The sequence below is a fragment of the Bubalus kerabau genome, chromosome 5 (genome assembly GCF_029407905.1).
Source record: "Bubalus kerabau isolate K-KA32 ecotype Philippines breed swamp buffalo chromosome 5, PCC_UOA_SB_1v2, whole genome shotgun sequence".
Taxonomy (NCBI): domain Eukaryota; kingdom Metazoa; phylum Chordata; class Mammalia; order Artiodactyla; family Bovidae; genus Bubalus; species Bubalus kerabau.
The window spans coordinates 1565230-1583270 of NC_073628.1; the positions used below are offsets into that span (position 1 = coordinate 1565230).

The 18041-nt window shown below is 58.3% G+C and overlaps 1 protein-coding gene and 1 long non-coding RNA gene across 5 annotated transcripts; one reads left to right on the plus strand and one right to left on the minus strand.

Annotated features, from left to right (window-relative positions):
• Window positions 1-2512: 2512 nt before the first annotated feature.
• Window positions 2513-8074, minus strand: LOC129653547 (uncharacterized). The gene is made up of 3 exons (XR_008715156.1): window positions 7875-8074; window positions 5390-5456; window positions 2513-3414 (listed from the first exon to the last, which is right to left on the minus strand). It is a non-coding gene; the product is annotated as an uncharacterized LOC129653547 (long non-coding RNA).
• A 1341-nt stretch (window positions 8075-9415) lies between these two features.
• On the plus strand, window positions 9416-16720 carry MRPL23 (mitochondrial ribosomal protein L23). 4 transcript variants are annotated; one of them, XM_055580537.1, is made up of 6 exons: window positions 9416-9419; window positions 10194-10227; window positions 11895-12017; window positions 12826-12908; window positions 13475-13548; window positions 16510-16720. In XM_055580537.1, the coding sequence occupies exons 2-6, from the start codon at window positions 10211-10213 to the stop codon at window positions 16672-16674; spliced, it is 462 nt and encodes a 153-aa protein (XP_055436512.1). In that variant the 5' UTR covers window positions 9416-9419; window positions 10194-10210; the 3' UTR covers window positions 16675-16720. The 4 variants fall into 4 exon arrangements, with proteins under 4 accessions (XP_055436512.1, XP_055436511.1, XP_055436513.1 ...); XM_055580536.1 differs by lacking the exon at window positions 16510-16720 and adding an exon at window positions 15780-16071; XM_055580538.1 differs by lacking the exons at window positions 9416-9419; window positions 11895-12017; window positions 16510-16720 and adding an exon at window positions 15780-16435.
• Window positions 16721-18041: the final 1321 nt, after the last annotated feature.

The window sequence follows — 18041 nt, forward strand, 5'->3', positions numbered from 1 at the left end:
CCCAGGCAACGAAAGTTCATGGCACAGAGTGCTGGAGAGGAGTGCGTGCGCAGGGAGCCCTGGAGGCCCGCAGAGGGGCCCACTCCCACACCCAGTCGGGTAAAGAGCAACACGAGCCTCGGAGGAAATTCTTCAAGGCTTGGAAGAGAACCACCAGGAGGGGCGGGGGCCCATGTCCACTGCTCAGGCAGGGCTGGGAACAGGGTCCGTTCCCACCAACCAGACTCAGAAAATGGACACTTCACGGGGCCTTGGGCACTTGGAAAATTCCTGCATTACACTGGGGGCAGTTAACCCCGAATGGGGCACTTCCCCAGGCCCACCTGACAAACCCAAAAAAATCCAGACCAGAGAGGATCAGATCATGGCCAGGTGACTTAACCGCTCCCCAGAGCAAAGCTCCAGAACGTTCGTAGGAGTAGAAAGAGGTCCTGCACGAACGAGGGGGAAAACACACAATGTCTGGCATCTGATCAAAAATTAGCAAACAGGCAAAGAAGCAGGAAAAAGCGAGCCATAAGGAGGAGGAGAGCCAATCAATCAAAAACAACTGCGAGAAGTCAGCACTGCAAACCCCTTAAAGCCAAAGCAGCAACACAGAAAGGCCCAGCAAAGGAGATAAAATGGAATTCATAAAACTCTCGATTGACGCAGAAGAGGTAAGAGGGAGAAAAAAGAGCCAGGACCCACAGAACACGGGTGAGAAATGGTGCACTTGCTTCCTTCCATGGCTAAGCACGTTACGCGTAACTGGTCTAAACGCCCCAGTTAAGAGGCAGAGATGGTCATACTGGGGTTAAAAAAGGAAGAATCCTCCTATGTCCTGCCTACAAGAAGCACGGTTTAAACATAAAGACACACAAAAGTTAAAGGAATTACAGACCTCTGAAATATACATAAAGCTAAATGGGCTGTGACTGGCAGGGTAGATATGCACAGTTACACTCCGAGACTTCAGTACCCCTCTATCAATAATTAATTGGAAATTAATGATTAATTGTTTAGTGCCGAAAAATCAGCAAGAAGTTAGGAGACTAGGGCAGTACTTGACTTGATTGACATTTATAGAGCATGCCATTCAAATACACATTCTTTCCAAGTGCACATGGAACATTTACCAATATAGATCATGTTCTGGGCCATTAAACAAGGCTTAATAAGTTGAGAAGGATTCAAGTTACATAAATTATATTCTTTGACCATAATGGAATTAAATTTTAAATCAATAACAGGAAAAAGTCTTTGGGAAATTCTCAAACATTTGGAATTTAAATAACACACTTCTAAATAGTCCTTGAGTCAAGGAAAAATCAAAAAGGAAATTAGGAAGGATTCTCAACAGAATGAAAATATAAAGACAGCACATGGGGACTTGTGCAAAACGGTTAGAGCAGGACTCAGGGCGGAATTTCTCCTGCAAAACGCCTACACGGAAAACAAGCGAGCGCTGAAATCAGTGACCCCAGCTTCTGCCTTAAGAAAAATAGGAAAAGAAATGCAAATCAGCCCAAAGTAAGCATGAGAAAGGAAATAATGCAGACCAGGAAGAAGTTGATGAAACAGAAAACAGAAGAACAATAGAGAAAGCAGGAAAGCCAACCCAGAACTCTGTTGTTTGAGAATACCAATAAAAACTGATAAACCAGATCAGGAAAAGAGAAAAAGTGAGAGATGAAGTGCCCGACATCAGGAACGAGGAGATGACATCAATACAGAGTGTGAAGTTGCTCAGCTGTGTCTGACTCTCTGCGACCCCATGGACTATACAGTCCAAGGAATTCTCCAGACCAGAATACTGGAGTGGGTAGCCCTTCCCTTCTCCAGGGGAACTTCCCAACCCAGGGATCGAACCCAGGCCTCCCGAATTGCAGGCAGACGCTTTCCCAGCTGAGCCACCAGGGAAGCCCAAAAAGACTGGAATGGGTAGCTTATCCCTTCTCCAGCACATATTCCTGACCCAGGAGTCTCCTGCATTGTAGGTGGATTCTTTACCAACTGAGTTATCAGGGAAGCCCAACAGAGATTGTACAGCTATTAAAAGAATAACCAAGGAAATATTATGCACAACTTTATGACAATAAACTTAACAAGTGAGATGAAAGTGTCTTTCAAAACAAAATACCAAAGACCAATCAAACAAAGATAATCTGAATAACTCTGTATCTATTAAAGAATTGAAAATGTAACTTAAAACCTTCCCACAAAGAAAACTCCAGACCCAGATGGTTTCCCTGGTGGGTTATACCAAATGGCTGAAGAAAAACTAATAGCAATTACATCAGTCCTAAAGGAAATCAACTCTGAATATTCATTGGAAGGACTGATGCTGACTCTGAAGCTCCAATACTTTGGCCACCTAATGTGAAGAGCTGACTCACTGGAAAAGACCCTGATGCTGGGAAAGATTGAGGGCAGGAGGAGAAGGAAGTGACAGAGGACGAGATGGTTGGATGGCATCACTGACTCGATGGACATGAGTTTGAGCATGGAAGGGAAGCCTGGTGTGCTGCAGTCCACGGGGTCACAAAGAGTTGGGCACGACTGAGCTACTGAACAACAACGTACAAATTCTACAAAAAAATGTTGACTCATCTATGAGGCCAGCGTTGCCTTGATAACCAAAAGCAAAGACAGTACAAGAAGAGAAAATCACAGGCCACTATTTCTCATGAACATAGACAGAAAAGCCCCCAACAAAATTTTACAAATAGAACTCAATATGTATAATAATGTTGAAACGACATCAAGACCAAGTGTGCTTTATCCCAGTGATGCAGGGTTGGGACAACATTTAAAAGTCAGTCAGTAATTCACCGTTTTAACAAACTGAAAAATAAAACCCATATAATCATCTCAGTAGGTGCAGAAAAAGCATTTGACAAAATTCAACACCCATTCCTGATTTCTTAAAAAAAATAAAATAAAGCTCTCAGCAAACTTAGGAATACAGGAAAACTTCCTCTGCCCAACAAGGGTGCCTAAGACTGAATGTTTTCTCACTTGAGCCAGGAGCAAGACAAGAGTGTCTTCTCTCACCACTTCCATCCAACATTGTACTCGAGGTTCTTGCTGGTGCAATCAAGCAAGCAGAAAAAGCCACGTAGACTGAAGAGCAGGAAGGAGAAACTCCTTAATTCATGGAAAACTTGATTATCCACAGGTGCAGGGCCAATTCAGTGCAGAAGTAACAGCCTTTCCAATAAATCAGATATCCACAAGCAAATGAAGGAAAAAAAAAGAGGAGGAGGAGGAGGAGAACTTGGATTTATACCTCATACTACATCCAAAAATTAACTCAAAGTGAATGAATCATAGACCTACATGTAAAACTAGAGCCATAAAAACTCAGGGGAGAATCTCTGTGAATTCAGACAACGCGAAGGTCTCCTACATTCGATATGGAAAGCATGAGCCCTAAAAAAAAAAAAAAAAAAAGAATGGGTAAGTTGAAATGCATCAAGACATTTTAAAATGTGCTCTTCAAAAGGCATTGTAAAGACAATGAAACCATAAGCCACTGACAGGGAGAAAAACCTTTGCAAAGCATACATTTCATAAAGGGCTGATCCAGAATATATAAAGAACTCTCTCAAAACACAACAATAAACCAACTTTTGAAAATGGGGAAAACGCAGTCTTAGAAGTGACACTTCAGCAAACGAGATAATTGGACGGTAAATCAGGATGTGAAACGGTGCCCGGCACCATCGGTTACCGGGGAAAAGCAAAATGGAGTCACAGGACGCCACTCTAGGAGAGAAGCTGAAGTCAAAAAGACTGAGCGTCCAAACGGCCAGCGAGGAGGGGCCCACGTCTCTGCTGGAACCATAAAGCCACACAGTCTGGCAGCGGCTCTTTTTCTGTAAAAGTTAAGGGTACATGTGATCTTGTAATCCCACTTCTAGGCATTTCCCCACGAGAAAAGGAAATGTTTGTCCTCACAAAGACTTTCACATGAATGTAAATAGCAGCTTTATTTTTAATTGACAAAAACTGGAAACAAGCCAAATGTCCATCAGCAGATGAACGGATAAACAAAATTCTTTTTGTATCCATACGATGGCAATCAGAAGGAATGTCCCACTGATGCATGAAAAGGCACGGATGAACCTCAAAATAGTCATGTTGGGAGACAGAGGTCAGGCAAGAAAGAGTACATGCTACGTACTTCCATTTATAGAAAACCCTAGAAAATGGATACGGACACAGCCGCTGGTTATTAAGAACTGGGGGTGGGGTACAGCATGGAGGGGTGGGGGGAGAGGCTGCAGGGCCCAGAGGACACTCTTGGAGGTGACGGACGTGCCTGCCATCCTGACGGGGGTGACGGTCTCACGGTGTCTGCACAGGTCAGCACTTGGGATGTTTTAGAACGGCAGTGTACCGCATTAACACACCGACTACACCTCAACAGAGCTGTCTTTGAAAAACTAAATGGCAAATGACAAAAGTGGGAAAATATTTGGGCTAAAATATGATAGACAAGGGGGTGATTGTTGCTGCTCAGTCACTAAGTGGTGTCTGACTCTTTGTGACCCCATGGACTGTAGCCCGCCAGGTGCCTCTATCTGTGGGACTTCTCAGGCAAGAATACTTGGGTGGGTTGCCATTTCCTTCTCCAGGGGATCTTTCCAGTCCAGGGATTAAACCTGTGTCTCCTGCGTTGGCAGGCAGGTTCTTTACCACTGAGCCACCAGGGAAGCCCCGAGGGGGTAATACAATTAATACATTAAATGCACTTGGAAATCCATAAGGAAAACATTAACACCTTAATTAGTTTGCTAGGTGACCACTACAAAGGCCCACGGCCTGGGCAGCTTCAACAGCAGACATTTATTGTCGTTCTCCTGGAGGCTGAAACCCGAGACCCAGGTGTGGGCAGGGCTGGGTCCTCCTGAAGACTCCCTGCTCTGCCTGCCTACGGCCGTGCTCCCCCGAGTCTTCATGGGGCCGTCCCGCTGCGTCTGTCTGTGTCCTGACCTCTTGTCACAAGGACCCGGGCCCCCTTGCAGCAGGCCCACCCTAGTGACTGCCTTGTCACCTGACTGCTTCTGCAAAGGCCCCGCTCCTAACACAGCTGCGTCCTGAGGTGCTGGGGGTCAGGACCTCCAGAGCCCATCACAGAGCCTCAGAGGGGACCATGAGCAAATGACGGGCCGGTGACAGAGTCAGAAACACGGGTGACCCAGCAACATGCCAGAAAGGTGTGCAAACCAAGTGTGAGTGCAGACAACTGGGGCGTCGAGTCTCCCCACGGCTCCACCCCCGCTCCCTCCCTGCTGAGGACCCTGGTGCTTGTGTGCAGACCCCAGCGAGAGGCGACCCCTCTACCCTCCAGGAAGCCAGACACGTGGTCCCACAACGGTGCCAGGACCTCCTGGGGACAGACCTGCGGGGCTCAGCGGACGTCCTCCAGCCAGGCCACACCAGTACCTCTAAACATGGACGGCAGACACCTGAAGAAAAAAATTCAAGTTCTCAAGCAAGGCAAGGAAAATTTTAACATGACATTTTTTTCCCCCTGCCCTTTGGCCTCCCCGCTCCCCTCTGGCGGGCATTATGCATCTGCATTATGCATTAACCAGACCTCCCCAAGGAAAGGAATACCTGCTCAACCATAAAAATCTATTTTTCTTGTCTTGACGTCAACCATGTAACTCTTTAGAAGATAACATTCCTTTCTCGGTCCTGTAAGGGGTCATGATGACCCATCGCTGGCCTTGGACGTGCAGACATCTTTGGTGGACTTTATGAGCAGTATATCATTTCCCTTAAAGATAGCAACTGGTACAGAACAGACTGGCCAGATGACCGGGGGAGATAGAGGGCCACGCCTAACAGACATTCTGAGCTTAAAGACACGCTCATGACCTTATTAACGCCCCTCGTTATATTACGTGTATTCCGCCTATTTTACAAGACGATTGTTTCTTTGATCAAAAAGAACGTGATTGAGCCCCAGATAAAATGAATGATGATTACAGACGACTTGAAAGGATTGACCAGATGGACAGTTCAGTCAGATCAATCACTGTAACCGAGTAAAACTCTAGGGGCAGAAAGAGGCGGCAAGAGCAGCCCGTTTCCCAGCCCCATGACAGAGGAGTCAGACTGGTGGTCCCAAGGCCTGGGGTGACAGGGTCCAGTCCAGTTACATAACCCGAGCCACCCGTCACGGAAATCCTCGCCACGGAACAGGCTGGTCACACGGCGCCCTCGGAGCCTTGACTGAAGTGAAGACGGAAGAGGAAGGGACTGTAAAATAAGGAATGTTGCCCACCATCCAGTTCTACAGGAATGAAGTCATCACCCACCACCGGCGCTGGCCAGCAACACGCCCTGCAGGAGCTGAGGACAAAGGGCAGGATGAGGCGCCCTGGGAAAGCTGGCAGGGCTGGCCTGCAGACCGCCCTCCAGGAGAACATGCCGTAAACCCGGCTTCCTGCACCTCCTCATGGCTAGAAACATCTTCCACGAGACGTGTGCTTGACTGCACGTACCCTCCATCGGAGGGTACTGGGCTCCACCTCCCTCTTCAGAACGGCCCTCGGAACTTTCTGGAACATTTGGAGTCTCCCAGGTTACAAGACCAGGCCGTGATGCTGAGATTCATGAGACCCATATGTCTGGTGCTGCCCCCAGCCCCCGGCCTACACCTCCCTCCCCTGAAGCCCCCAGCAGTGAGATCCACGACAGCGCCCCTGGTTACAGCCCCTGCTGTCTTCTCCCCAGCTCCTGAACCCCCCGAGAGTCGTGAAGCAGACACGGGTGCCTAGTCATTTATGTTCACAGCAAGTCCCTTTTCTGTGCTGCTGGGGTGACGTTCACAGGGAAGCTTTGGGAAAAGACCCAGGGAAGGGAGCTGACGGCAGGAGAGCCTGCTCTGAATCGGGAGGGACTCCAGGACCCCCACCGCCTCGAGGAGGGGAGACAGGCCAGAGGGTGAGCGCAGGGTCAGTGGCCAATGATTTACTCAGTTGTATTCTGTGATGAAGCCCCCCCGCCCCGACCCCAGGAGGGAGAGACCCTCTCGGCCTCTGGGCCTGTGAACCTGGGGAGACCTGCGGCCCGGGGCTCGCCCCTCCACCCCGCCCTCTGCCTCTGTCACGTGGCTGGGGGCCTTCGCACGCGGCCTCTGCGTTCCCTGGGAATGCCGGCTCCTCCGTGAGGCTCTCTGAGGCTCTCTGACGGCCTCCTGTAAAACCACAGCCCCCTCCCACCTCTGCCCCCCTGCTCCCTGCACCTTCCCCAGCCGGTCCAGTGCGTCTCACTCTTGCATCTCGTTCAGGCACTGTGGTTCTCAGCAGCAGCCCCAAGGCACTTCCAGGCTCATCTTATCTTCCCTCCCCCGCGCACCGCCCAACTTGGAGCCCTCCAGGGGCGCCCACTACTCTCAGGAAGAAGCCCCGGCTCCCCAGTCTGGCTTGCAAAGCACAGCGGGGAGGCTGCCCCCCGGGAGGGCTCCTGCCCACCCTCTTCCTCACTGTGTGTGGGGGCGCCTCCTTCCCCGGGCCACTGCTGGGCCTCCCTGGCACCAAGCTCTGGAGTGGGGGGGCCCATGTCAGGATGTCAGATCTAACACATGAAAATGTTTGCCTAAAATAAAAGAACTATGTCCCTACACGTCTGTAAGGCCCAAACCGAAACACTAACACCAGCAGATACCGCCTCATGGCTGGTGGGAGCGCGAGGCGGCATCTTATGACACGGCACACACACCCACCACGCAGTTCAGCCACCGCGATCCTTGGCTCCTAACCCCAAAGAGCTGGAAACTTCCACGCAAAAACCTGCTCCTGGATGAGTCCGGCAGCTTATTCATCATGGCCAACATGGGGAAGCCTCAAGATGCCCCTCAGTGGGGGAGTGGGTACCTTTCCGCAGTACATCAGGTGATGGCGTATCAGGTCAGTTCTGTTCAGCCGCTCAGTCGTGTCCGACTCTTTGCGACCCCATGGACTGCAGCACACCGGGCCTCCCTGTCCATCACCAACTCACGGAGTTTACTCAAACTCATGTCCATCGAGTCAGTGATGCCATCCAGCCATCTCATCCTCGGTCGTCTGATGCAGTGTCATTCAGTTCTAAAGGGAAAGGCACGGAGAAGCCGTGAAGAGACGCAGAGGAAACGTAAATGCAAGAGACAGAAGCCAGTTTGCAAAGGCTACCACGTGTGGCCCTAACTAGAGGACAGCCTGGCAAAGCAGACCCACGGAGACAGCAGGACGACCCACGGCTGCGAGGGTCAGGAGCGGGGCGGACAGGAGCCGCTCTGCGGGTTTTCTGGGCAACAACTCTGCCTGTAGGTGCTGGCGGATGGGTACATGTCACTGAACCTCTGGCAAAGCCTGTAGAATGCCCACCAAGAGTGAGCCTCCAAGCCAACTATGGACTCCAGCTAGTAACAATATATTAGCGTTGCTTCATCGGCTGCCACACGCGCGCCATGTTAGTGTAAGTGTTAATGCTATGGGAGAAGCTGAGTGTATGGGAATCCTTTGGACTTTCTCAGCAATTTCCCTATAAACTTAAAATCATTCTTTAAAGAGTCTATTAAAAAACAATAAAGACAGTTGTTTATCTGAGCTTTGAATTTAATTGGCATTCTCTCCTCTTGTTTGGCAGACTCAGCCCCCGAAGCTGTGTGTTGCTCAGGAAGAGGGGGAGGTGATGACCCAGGCCGGGGGAAGGATGGGGGGGAGTGGGGTGGGAGGCCACCCGCAGGCTTCCCGGGCTGTGGGGGTCGAGACTCACCCACCTCACACTCACAGGTCCCAGGCCAGAATGGGAAGAATCCAGCTGGCAGACAATCAGAGAAGGGGTCTAGTGTTGGGGGGTCCGCACCATTGAGACCCCATCGAGGACCTCCGCGCTCTCAGCCTCACTGATCAGAGCGTCGCCTACCGAGGTCCAGCAGGACGCCGACCCACGCCACCTCCCATCCGCGTGTTCCAGCCACGTTAGGAGCAACCTGGAGACTTCTGGGCTGGCACGTGGCTCCTGAGTCAAAGCTTTACAAATGAAACAGAAAGTTTCCCAGCCTCCAGGTTGGGGGACCCCCGTCCTCCAGCTCCCGCCCTCTCCGCACCTCCAGGGCCCTCCCACAGTCACCATCAGCCTCGCTGGGCCCTGGCTGCGGCCCTCCCCAGCCCTCCCCCACAGGCACACCGCCCCCCACTCACAGCTGAGCCCCCCAGCAGCAGCGCCCCACCATCAGTCTCTTCATCCTAGAAGAGCCCACTTAGGGCCTCCAGCACCAAGCATGAGAGTGAGGGGGGCCCTCCAGGCCCTTCCCGCCCCGGGGCCCCCAGGAGCAGCCCCTGAGCCCTCCCAGGCTCCCCTGCTCTTGCCTCCTTGCCGTCCCGCCCCCAGCCTGGAGCCCCACTCCCCCCAGGTCTGCCCACTGTGTGTACATGGGGGTGGGGGGAGCAACAGAGGGTCTCTGATCCCACTCTGTGACGGGGCCCCAGGGAGGGCTGTGCCAAGGCTGGAAGCAGGGTGGGCCAGCTGCAGCCTGGAGAAGCCAACGGCCTTAGGGAGGCTGGGGGGGCAGGCATGGCTGAGGGTCCCTGGGGGTCGTCTCAGGGCATGAGGAGTTGGCCATGGGGTGGAAGGACTGGGCTGGGGCGGTAGAGTTCCAGGACAGAGGGAGGCAGCCACGGGGGCCAGGTGGAGAGAGGTGGTAGTTTAGCCGCTCAGTGGTGTCTGGCTCTTACCACCCCATGGACTGTAGCCCATTTTCTTCTCCAAGGGATCGTCCCAACTGAGGGATTGAACCCGGGTCTCCTGTATTGGCAGGCGGATCCTTTACTGACTGGGGCCTCCCACGAATTCACACCTTCCCCGCTCCCCCAGTCTCCCACCTGGGCCACCAGCTGGAAGGGTGGCAGGCTCTGGGTGGTGGGTGGCCAGCAATGTCCCTGCGCATTAGGCTGGAGTCTTGGGGGCATCCGTGGTGGTATCCGTGGTGGTCCACTGGTGCGCTGGGCTCCGGAGCGGAGGGAGGGCGTGTGGGCCTGGTGGCACGAGGGTGTGCTGCGGGGCACAAGTAGGGTGCTGAGTGTGCAGGGCTTGGGGCCCAGGTGGGGCCCAGGTGGGGCCCAGGTGTGCGGGCGGCGCGCGTCCTCCCGGGCGCCAGGGGGCGCTGCGCCGGGGGGCGGGCCCGGCCTGGGCCCGCCCCTCCTTCCGCCCGCGGCCCCGGAAGCGGGCGATGGCGCGGAACGTGCTGTGAGTGGGGGTCCCGGCGCGCGGGGTTGGGGGCGTGGCCGCCCCCAGGCTGGGCTCGGGGCCGCGGGCCGCGGACTCGGGACCCGGGGCCCCTGCGGGACGCGCGGCGTCTGGGCGCCCGTGGGGGCGGGGCGGGCCCGGGGCGGGGGTCGTTGCGGGGCCCGCGTGGCCCGGGCCTCCCCCGGGGTCGAGCCTGGCCTTCGGCGAAGGCGGGCGGGAGGTCGGTGCGGCCGGTCCGCGCCGGCCTCGGGCCTCGGGCCTCGGGCCCCGCAGGCCGCGCGCGCCCCCCGCCCCGGCAGCTCCCCAGGGGCCCGGACCGTGGCCCCTGCAGTGCCCGCGGCCGGTCACCAGGGGGAAGAGGCGAGCCCGGTGGCCACTCGCCGGCCCGGCCCCCACGAGGACAGGGCGAGGCTCGGTCGTGGGCCGGCCCGCCCGCCCCGCGCCCAACGCTCTGCCGTCGGGAGGTGCTGCTGCTGGTGTCCCGGCAGCTGCCACGTGCGACGGGGTCACCAGGAGACCCCAGTAAACGTCAGCTGGCACTCAGCTCAGCGCTGGTCTGCTCGCGGGCGTCCCGGCCTGTGTCAGGGCCCCCAGGCCCTGCCACCCTCAGGATGCCCCACCCAGGACCTCGGCCCCTGGCCCCGTCCTACTCCCCAGAGTTGTAAGGCCCAGAGGTGTCGTGGGACTTGGCTTCACCGGGCCCCCCTTCCCTCGTGCTTGCTGCTCCCCCAGATCAGAGGTCGTGTGCCATGCTGCAAACTGGTCACCAGGACCCTTGATGGCATCGTCAGCCCCTGTGCCCACCCTCCACCGAAACACCTCCCCTGGGCTCCCAGTGGACCCCTGACCCCTCACAGGCCCTGCCAACCTTGGGCCCCCACCTCCTTGGACCATGAGCCCCGAGGCCTGGTTGGGTACAGTTGGCAGTGTGGCCCTCCTCGTCCACCAGGCCCATGGGGACGTAGGTCCAGTTGGAATGGGTGGGGTGGAGCCCAGGTGGTGGCTGCCCATGCATTCTAGATGTCTCTGCCCCCCTTTGGGGGTTTGAGGGGTGAGGGAGGTGAGCAGTGAGCGTGTAACCGCTGACCTGCACACACTGCTTGCCTGAGCCCCTTATCTTGTTTTCCCTTTGTTTGTTCGCCCTTTATCGTTTGATCTTCACTCTTGTCAAGGATGAGCTGGCGCTTCCAGCACAGGGGGAGCGGGGGCGGGGGTGGAGGTGGCCCTGTCCTTGTCCTCTCACCGGGGCTGAGCCAGTGCGGATTAAGCTGGTTCTGACTGATCCCACCTCACCTGAGCGGAAGGGAGCTGGGGGCCCGTTCCGGGGGGACAGCCATGCGGGGGCCGCGTGCCTGTGCGGCCGGCACTTTGAACAAACACATGACTCTGAGCCTGTTGACAGGGCAGGGTGGGCACGTCGTCTGTTCGTGAATCATTCACTGGTTCTTTCCAAAGGCCGACCTCGAGGGTCAACAGGCCACACTGCCCTGGGGACGGGACTGGCCGCCCCACACCGGGTGAGGGAAGGGCTGACCTGAGGGTGACTGCCCCCTTGGCTCTTCAGCCCCGTGGGCGTGATGACCTGTGGACCCTGTCGGGGCGTCCCGGGAGCCTCGTGTTCTGGGCGTTTGACATGACCGCTCTCCACACCCCCCCCCCCCCCGCAGGTACCCTCTGTACCAGCTGGGCAACCCCCAGCTCCGGGTTTTCCGCACCAACTTCTTCATCCAGCTGGTGCGGCCCGGCACGGCCCAGCCCGAGGATACTGTGCAGTTCCGGATCCCCATGGAGTAAGCCTCCCCCGCCCCAGAGGGATTCAGGCCGAGGGGCCCACGACCCTGGAGGTGCTGCTGAATCCCGCTCACAGCAAGGTTCTTCCCACCACAAAAACTACAGGCAGCCCTGCACCGAGGCCTGGTGTATGCAGAGCCTCGGGCAAGGGCGCCTTGGGCTCCTCGCCACCCTGGGGAAGTCCAGCTTGAGAGACCCAGCTTCTTTCCTTGCATCGGCCTGGCTGCCTTTCCCAGGAGGCTGGGCTCTGACCCCGGCTCCCAAAGTCTCCGCCCTTGGGTGGGTGCTTCACAGAGGCCCCTGTTGCTGAGGAGACACAGATTCTCTGCACTCCATGCTGAGGCCTCGGGGCTCTGGCTTCAGCTCGAGCCTCCATGGGAGCTGAGGGTCATGCCGTCTGCCTCAGAGGCCAGGGCAGGAGAGGCTGGACCCTGTCGGGCAGAGGGGACAGCACCGCCACCGCCTTAGCCATCCTTTCTGGGAGATGCCTGCGGGGGGGTGGGGGGGGGGTGCCGTGGACAGGGTGGCAGCTGTGGAGCGGGTGGCTCCCGGCAGCCAGAGGGCACTCGCAGACCGTCCCTCCCCTCCGCTCGTCAGCTTGGCCCCCAGGCAGGGCAACAGGACTAAGTCCTGGGGGCTGGTCCCCCGTCACCCCCACGTCGCTGCATCCAGACGCTTCTGCAGGGTCAGCAGGGCCCGGCCCCCCTGGCCAGCTCCCGCCCGGTGTCTGCACTCAGCAGCTACGCTGTCCGGCAGGCTGCTTCCTTCTCCACCCTGTTCAGAGCCCCCCTCTTTCCTCCTGCCCAGGATGACCAGAGTGGACCTCAGGAACTACCTCGAGCGCATCTACAATGTGCCAGTGGCCGCCGTGCGGACGAGGGTGCAGCACGGTGGGTCCCGGGGCCGGGGCTTCCTCCCCGAGCTCAGCAGGCCAGGCTGCCAGCCTCGCTGGCCTGGCCCCCATCAGCCCCTCTAGCACGTGGTCCTCTGCATGTGAGGAAACAGGCCCGCCGGGGGAGAGTGGGCCTCCTTCCCGGGGCTGGGACTCGGAGGCCTAGTTCCCGCCGAATTCTCAGAGCAGGGCCCCCGCCTGACGCCCCCACGCTGGCGTCGGTCCGCGAAGTGCTCATGTTACTCTGCTGGGCTTTTCTCATTCCTTCCTGTTGACCCCTGCTTCCCAGCCCCTGGTTGCCTAGTTGTAAATATGACGACCCTCTGTCGAAGGGAGGTCAGGCTGCAAGAGCCTCCATGACACCAAGGGAAAGCCGGCTCTCCGGTTGTCTTAGGCCCATTTGGGTTTGGACCGAGCAGAGGCTGGTGCCCACAGGCGTGCGCCTGCCGCCCTCAGAAGTGGGTGCCCACGTGTGTCCCTCTTTCTAGAAAGTGGGTTCCTGGGGTAGTGGGCTGAGAGCCGCTTGCTGGGAGTGAAGGCTTCTGTCTCTCCCGCTTCCGACAGGTTCCAACAGGAGGAGGGATCACAGGAACGTCAGGATAAAGCAGCCAGACTATAAGGTGGCCTACGTGCAGCTGGTGAGCACCCAGCCCCGCCGTGCCCGGGGGCGGGCGGAGCCCGAGGCCCAGGCTGGCCCTTGGTTCTGACCCGCACGGAGCCCCTGGAGGAGCTGGGGTGCAGTTCAGCTGGGGTGGCAGGGGCCGGGCGGGCTCTGGGGAACTTCTCAGGGGCCAGCTGAGAACGTGCTGAGGGCAGAAGCAGGCTCCCTGGCCTGGGGGTCGGCTCAGACAGTAACCAGCGTCCAGGCCAGGGAGCGGTCAGTGCCTGGGGTGGAGGTGGGTGGCTGCAGGGGCCCCCGTCTCCGGGGCAGACCGCATGGGGAGTCCTGGTCCTGACTGACCCCCTCTTCCCTGGACTGGACTGTGGGGTCTGCCTTCCCCGACCCCGGCCAGGGTCTCGCATGGTCTCCTGCCTGGCAGGGGGAGGGAACAGGGATCCAGCACCCAGCTGAGCCTTTGCTGACTGAAACCCCTAGCTGGTGAGACTAAGACCCACGTTTCCAAAGCCCCTCTCCGCCCTTCCTGCCGGCCCGAGCTGCCCCTAGACAGAGAGCCCCTGGAGTCAGGATCTGCAGCCTTGGCCGCCGGCACTGAGGCACACGGGCTCCAGGTGGGATCCCTCTGATGGGGCAGGTGACCTTGGACCCGTGCACGGAGGGCTAGCTGCCGTCTGAAACCCTGGCGGGGGTGGGGTGGGGTGGGGGCAGGGGTCTGCCAGCTCCTTCAGTTTCCCTGTGAGCAGCCTGGTCGGGCGGGCGGGCGCCCGCGGGCCGGCCGCTAGGTGGCAGTGGTGTTATTAGGAAAACACCTCCGCCCAGGGCCCTGTTTCTCGGGCCTTAGGAGGCAGTTTGGTGAAAGACCCAGTTAGCATGGCAGCTTTTCTGAAAAACAGTCACAGTTGTTCTAAATGGGGGCCCCCGTAATTATTTGGCCTAATATTTGCCGTGCATAAAATCAGCCAATCCAGGCCGGGAGAGCAGCCGTTGGCCTTATAAAGACGCCTGTGTCCTCTGCGTTCAGCCGGGCCATCTGTCTTTGTCGTGGCAGCCGGTTGACACCCCATATGTCGGCTTCGCCACGAGGCCCTTGAGCGGGGGCTATAGTTACAAGTGGCTTTTGAGTCATCCGAGCCGCAGCGTTTCCCGGCCCCACCTCGCTCTGGAAGCCGAGCCGCGTATCTGCAGCTGCCACCCGGCCGCCTTTCTTCCCTGTGAAATCCCAGTGCGTCCCCACCGGGCACGCTTCCCTCTGCTCCAAAATTAAATTCGTAACGGACTCCCTCCCTGCTGACTCCAGCAGATCTCTGCCTGGAAACCGGCCGGGAGGTTGGGCCCTCACCCCCTGAAGGGCTCCCTTTTCTGTCCCCCACGGGTCCTTGGAGGCCTCCCTCCTAGCCCCTCATCAGAGCTGATGGTGGAGCATGCCGAGCATCGGCCAAAAGGACAAGTGGAGTCCCCAGATTCGTGTGGGGTTGGCTGCTTTGAGAAAGCTGGTTTCACAGAGTGAGGGTCCCAGAGTTCCCCCCACAACCCAATAAACGTCTTTCTGGTGGAGAGTTGGGGAGCTGGCGAGCCTGGGTCACCCCATAGCAAGGAGCCTCGGCCCCCAGCTGCAGCCGCAGCCTGCCAGGGACAGAGGCTGCGTGTTCTTGGAGACCCCTGTTTTGTAAAGAAATCTGGATTCCCCCCCCCCCCCATGCTTTTCTGCTCATCAGCTTCACGAGGGTGGAGAGTGTTATTTCTGAAAGCACAGGGTGACCTTCTCTAGGCAGGGAGCCCCGTCACGGGGAGAGGCGGTGGGAGACTCGCCATGGCGCCCTCCATCCCTCCCAGGCTGTTGCGGATTGCCATCTTTGTATTTATAGTTAAAAATGTCACTTTGGGTTCCCCACCTCAGAAAACTAGCAGAATCACCTCGGTATATTAAACATAAATCCCCCATTCTGGGCAAGCAGCCCTGCATGTAAACTATTGCCCTTTGGTATTTTAAAGAAGAAGAAAGAGAGTCTTGAAGTGTGTAAGCGACCCCTCCTGCAGGCGGGCTACCGCGCGCACAGGCGCGGCCTTTCATGGCTCGAGGCCTGCGCTCGCCGCGTGAGCGGGCTGTGTGAACACCCCACTCTCAGGGCCGGCGCTGTGGGCTGCTGCAGATCACGCTTGGCCGCCTGCCCGAATCCAAACTTCTTCACAAAACAAGGGTCTCCAAGAACCAAGCTCACTTCACTGATTTTACTTATTAAAATTTTCCAGATCCGGGTGCCGGCCCCCCATCCCTTTCTGCCCATCCAGAGGTGGACGGCGTGGCCCAGGGAATATTGCCGGGGTCCCCCCCAATCTTTGGAGCCGCTTTGCCACATGCCGCGTGCGGAGGTGGCCCCTCACTTCCCGCCACTGGGGTCCCGTCCTCTCCCCGGCTCCCTGACGGGCGGGGCTGGTGTACCCCGGCTGTGTGATGGGGGTCCAGGCTGGGACTTAGCTGGCCCTCCTGCATTCTGAACTTTCAGTGAAAGATGTAAAACCAGTTAATTTGCAAAGCCGGTCTTGATTTGTGGACTGCTCGCATGTACATTTCATTGTATATTACATGCCTTTTGTTTGCTGAGCTGAGCCGGGAGGGGTCTTAGTCTTTAATGTGGGTGAAGGCCTGTAGGTGCTTCGGATAGGAAATGTTCCGGGGAGGCAGCAGATGTGAGTTATGCCCGTTTTCCTTGCCCCCTTGCCTGCAGCCTGGCCTGGCAGCTCCTGCCGGGAGTAGGGGTTTTGCTAGGCTCCCCCAGTGCAGACACCCCTGCAAGAGCCAGCCTCAGTGAGAAAGGGCCTGTCAGAGCAGTGGCTTGCGCTGCCGAAGGCCGAGGCCCAGCCTGTGTACCTGTCCCCTGGCTGTGCGTCTGTCCTGTGGCGTGGGGCGGGCATTCAGTCTCCCCGTGGACAGGACCTCCCCGCGGGGGTCCCTGGCTGAGCCCGTCTGTTTCCTCCCCAGGCACACGGGCAGACCTTCACGTTCCCAGATCTGTTTCCCAAGGGGAAGCAGCCCGGCGGCAGCTCTGCGGATGAGGACCTCCGGGACCAGGTGCTGGAGGAGCAGCGGCAGCGCCAGAGCCCCGACCCGCGGCGCGGGGGTGTCCCCAGCTGGTTTGGCCTGTGACGGGAGCCAGCCGTCACGCTCAAATAAAGTGCGGCTTGTGGAGACAGCTCGGGCCTGTGAGCTCCGTGCTCTGCCCCTGCCCCGCGTAGGGACCCGCCGTGTGTGCAGGCCTGTGTCCTCCTGGCCCCCGGGGCCTGTGGGCCCGGGACGAGCCAGGCTGGCCCTGAACTGCCCCCCGCAACCCCCAGTGGCAGGGAGTCACCCTGAGCCACTCCATTTAAAAAGCCTGTGTTCATGCCGTTTGGTGGGGGCGGGGATTAGAAAGTGAGTGTTGAGGGCAAGGGTCTGGGTGACGGGAGGGAGCCCGCCTGGCCGGGGGTTCCCATGGGACACAGTCGGGGGTCTTGGTGTGGAGGGCGGGGGTCCAGAGGAAGCAGAGCTGAGTCCAGAGCAAGGCGGGTCCCCGGCAGGAAGCAGACCCCGCTGGGAAGGTGGCTGCGGCCGAGGGCTCCCGGATGGGAAGTGGTCAGCACCCAGGGGCGGGCAGGAAAGGAGGGGTTCTGGGGACCGCGGGGCGGAGGGCAGAGGCGGCCGGGCCTCCAGGAGCCTGGTGCCCAGGAGCTGCCCACGGCATGGTGTCTCCTGGAACCAGGCTGCCACTGGAAGCCTCCTCGAGTGCCCCCAGGGGGTCAGCTGGGCCCGGCTCTGAGTGTCCGCGGGCCTGGGGGTCTGGGAGACGAGCGGGAAGGCATCGTGGGTGCTCTGGGAATCAGGTTGTGTTCTCCCCGGGTTGGGGGGTGGGCAAAAGCCACAAGGGCTCGGGGACCACCCCCTGTGCGGCCTCCTGGGTCCCCAAAGCCCGTCCTGGAGCTGGGCCGTTCCCTCCATGGGGAAGACAGTGGGGAGCCAGCCCGTCGGCCTCCCCCTCCCCGAGGGACCCCAGAGGCGTCACGTGGGCCTTTGAAGCTCCCCTCGCCTGAGGGTGAAGGTCCGGGCAAACTGCAGCCTTCAGCGTTGATTTAAAGTGATGGGGAAGGTCGGGAGGGAGGCCGAGCGCAGAGGCAATGGTATTTTCCTGAGAGAAATAATTCATGGGGCCCCGCGGCCCCGAGGACCCCGACTCAAGGCCAGGGAGGAAGCCCATCCTTCATCCGCTGCACGTCCAGAGCCGGCGGCCCCCGGATGCGGGCCCCCAGAGCCCCCCCACCCGGCGGCCCGCCGCCGCGCTTGCGGGGGCCCCCACGTCCCCCAGGGCCCGGCATCGGCGGGTCACGGCCACGGAGGAGGGGGCCGCCCCCCACCCTCAGTCTCCTCGGCACCCCCAGGGCTGGCGGGTGGGATGGCGTGACCACGGGCCCGCTGGGACAGAGGCGGGAGGGAGGCAGGCAGGCAGGGCGCGAGTGGCCAGGCAGGAGTGGGGGTTGCCT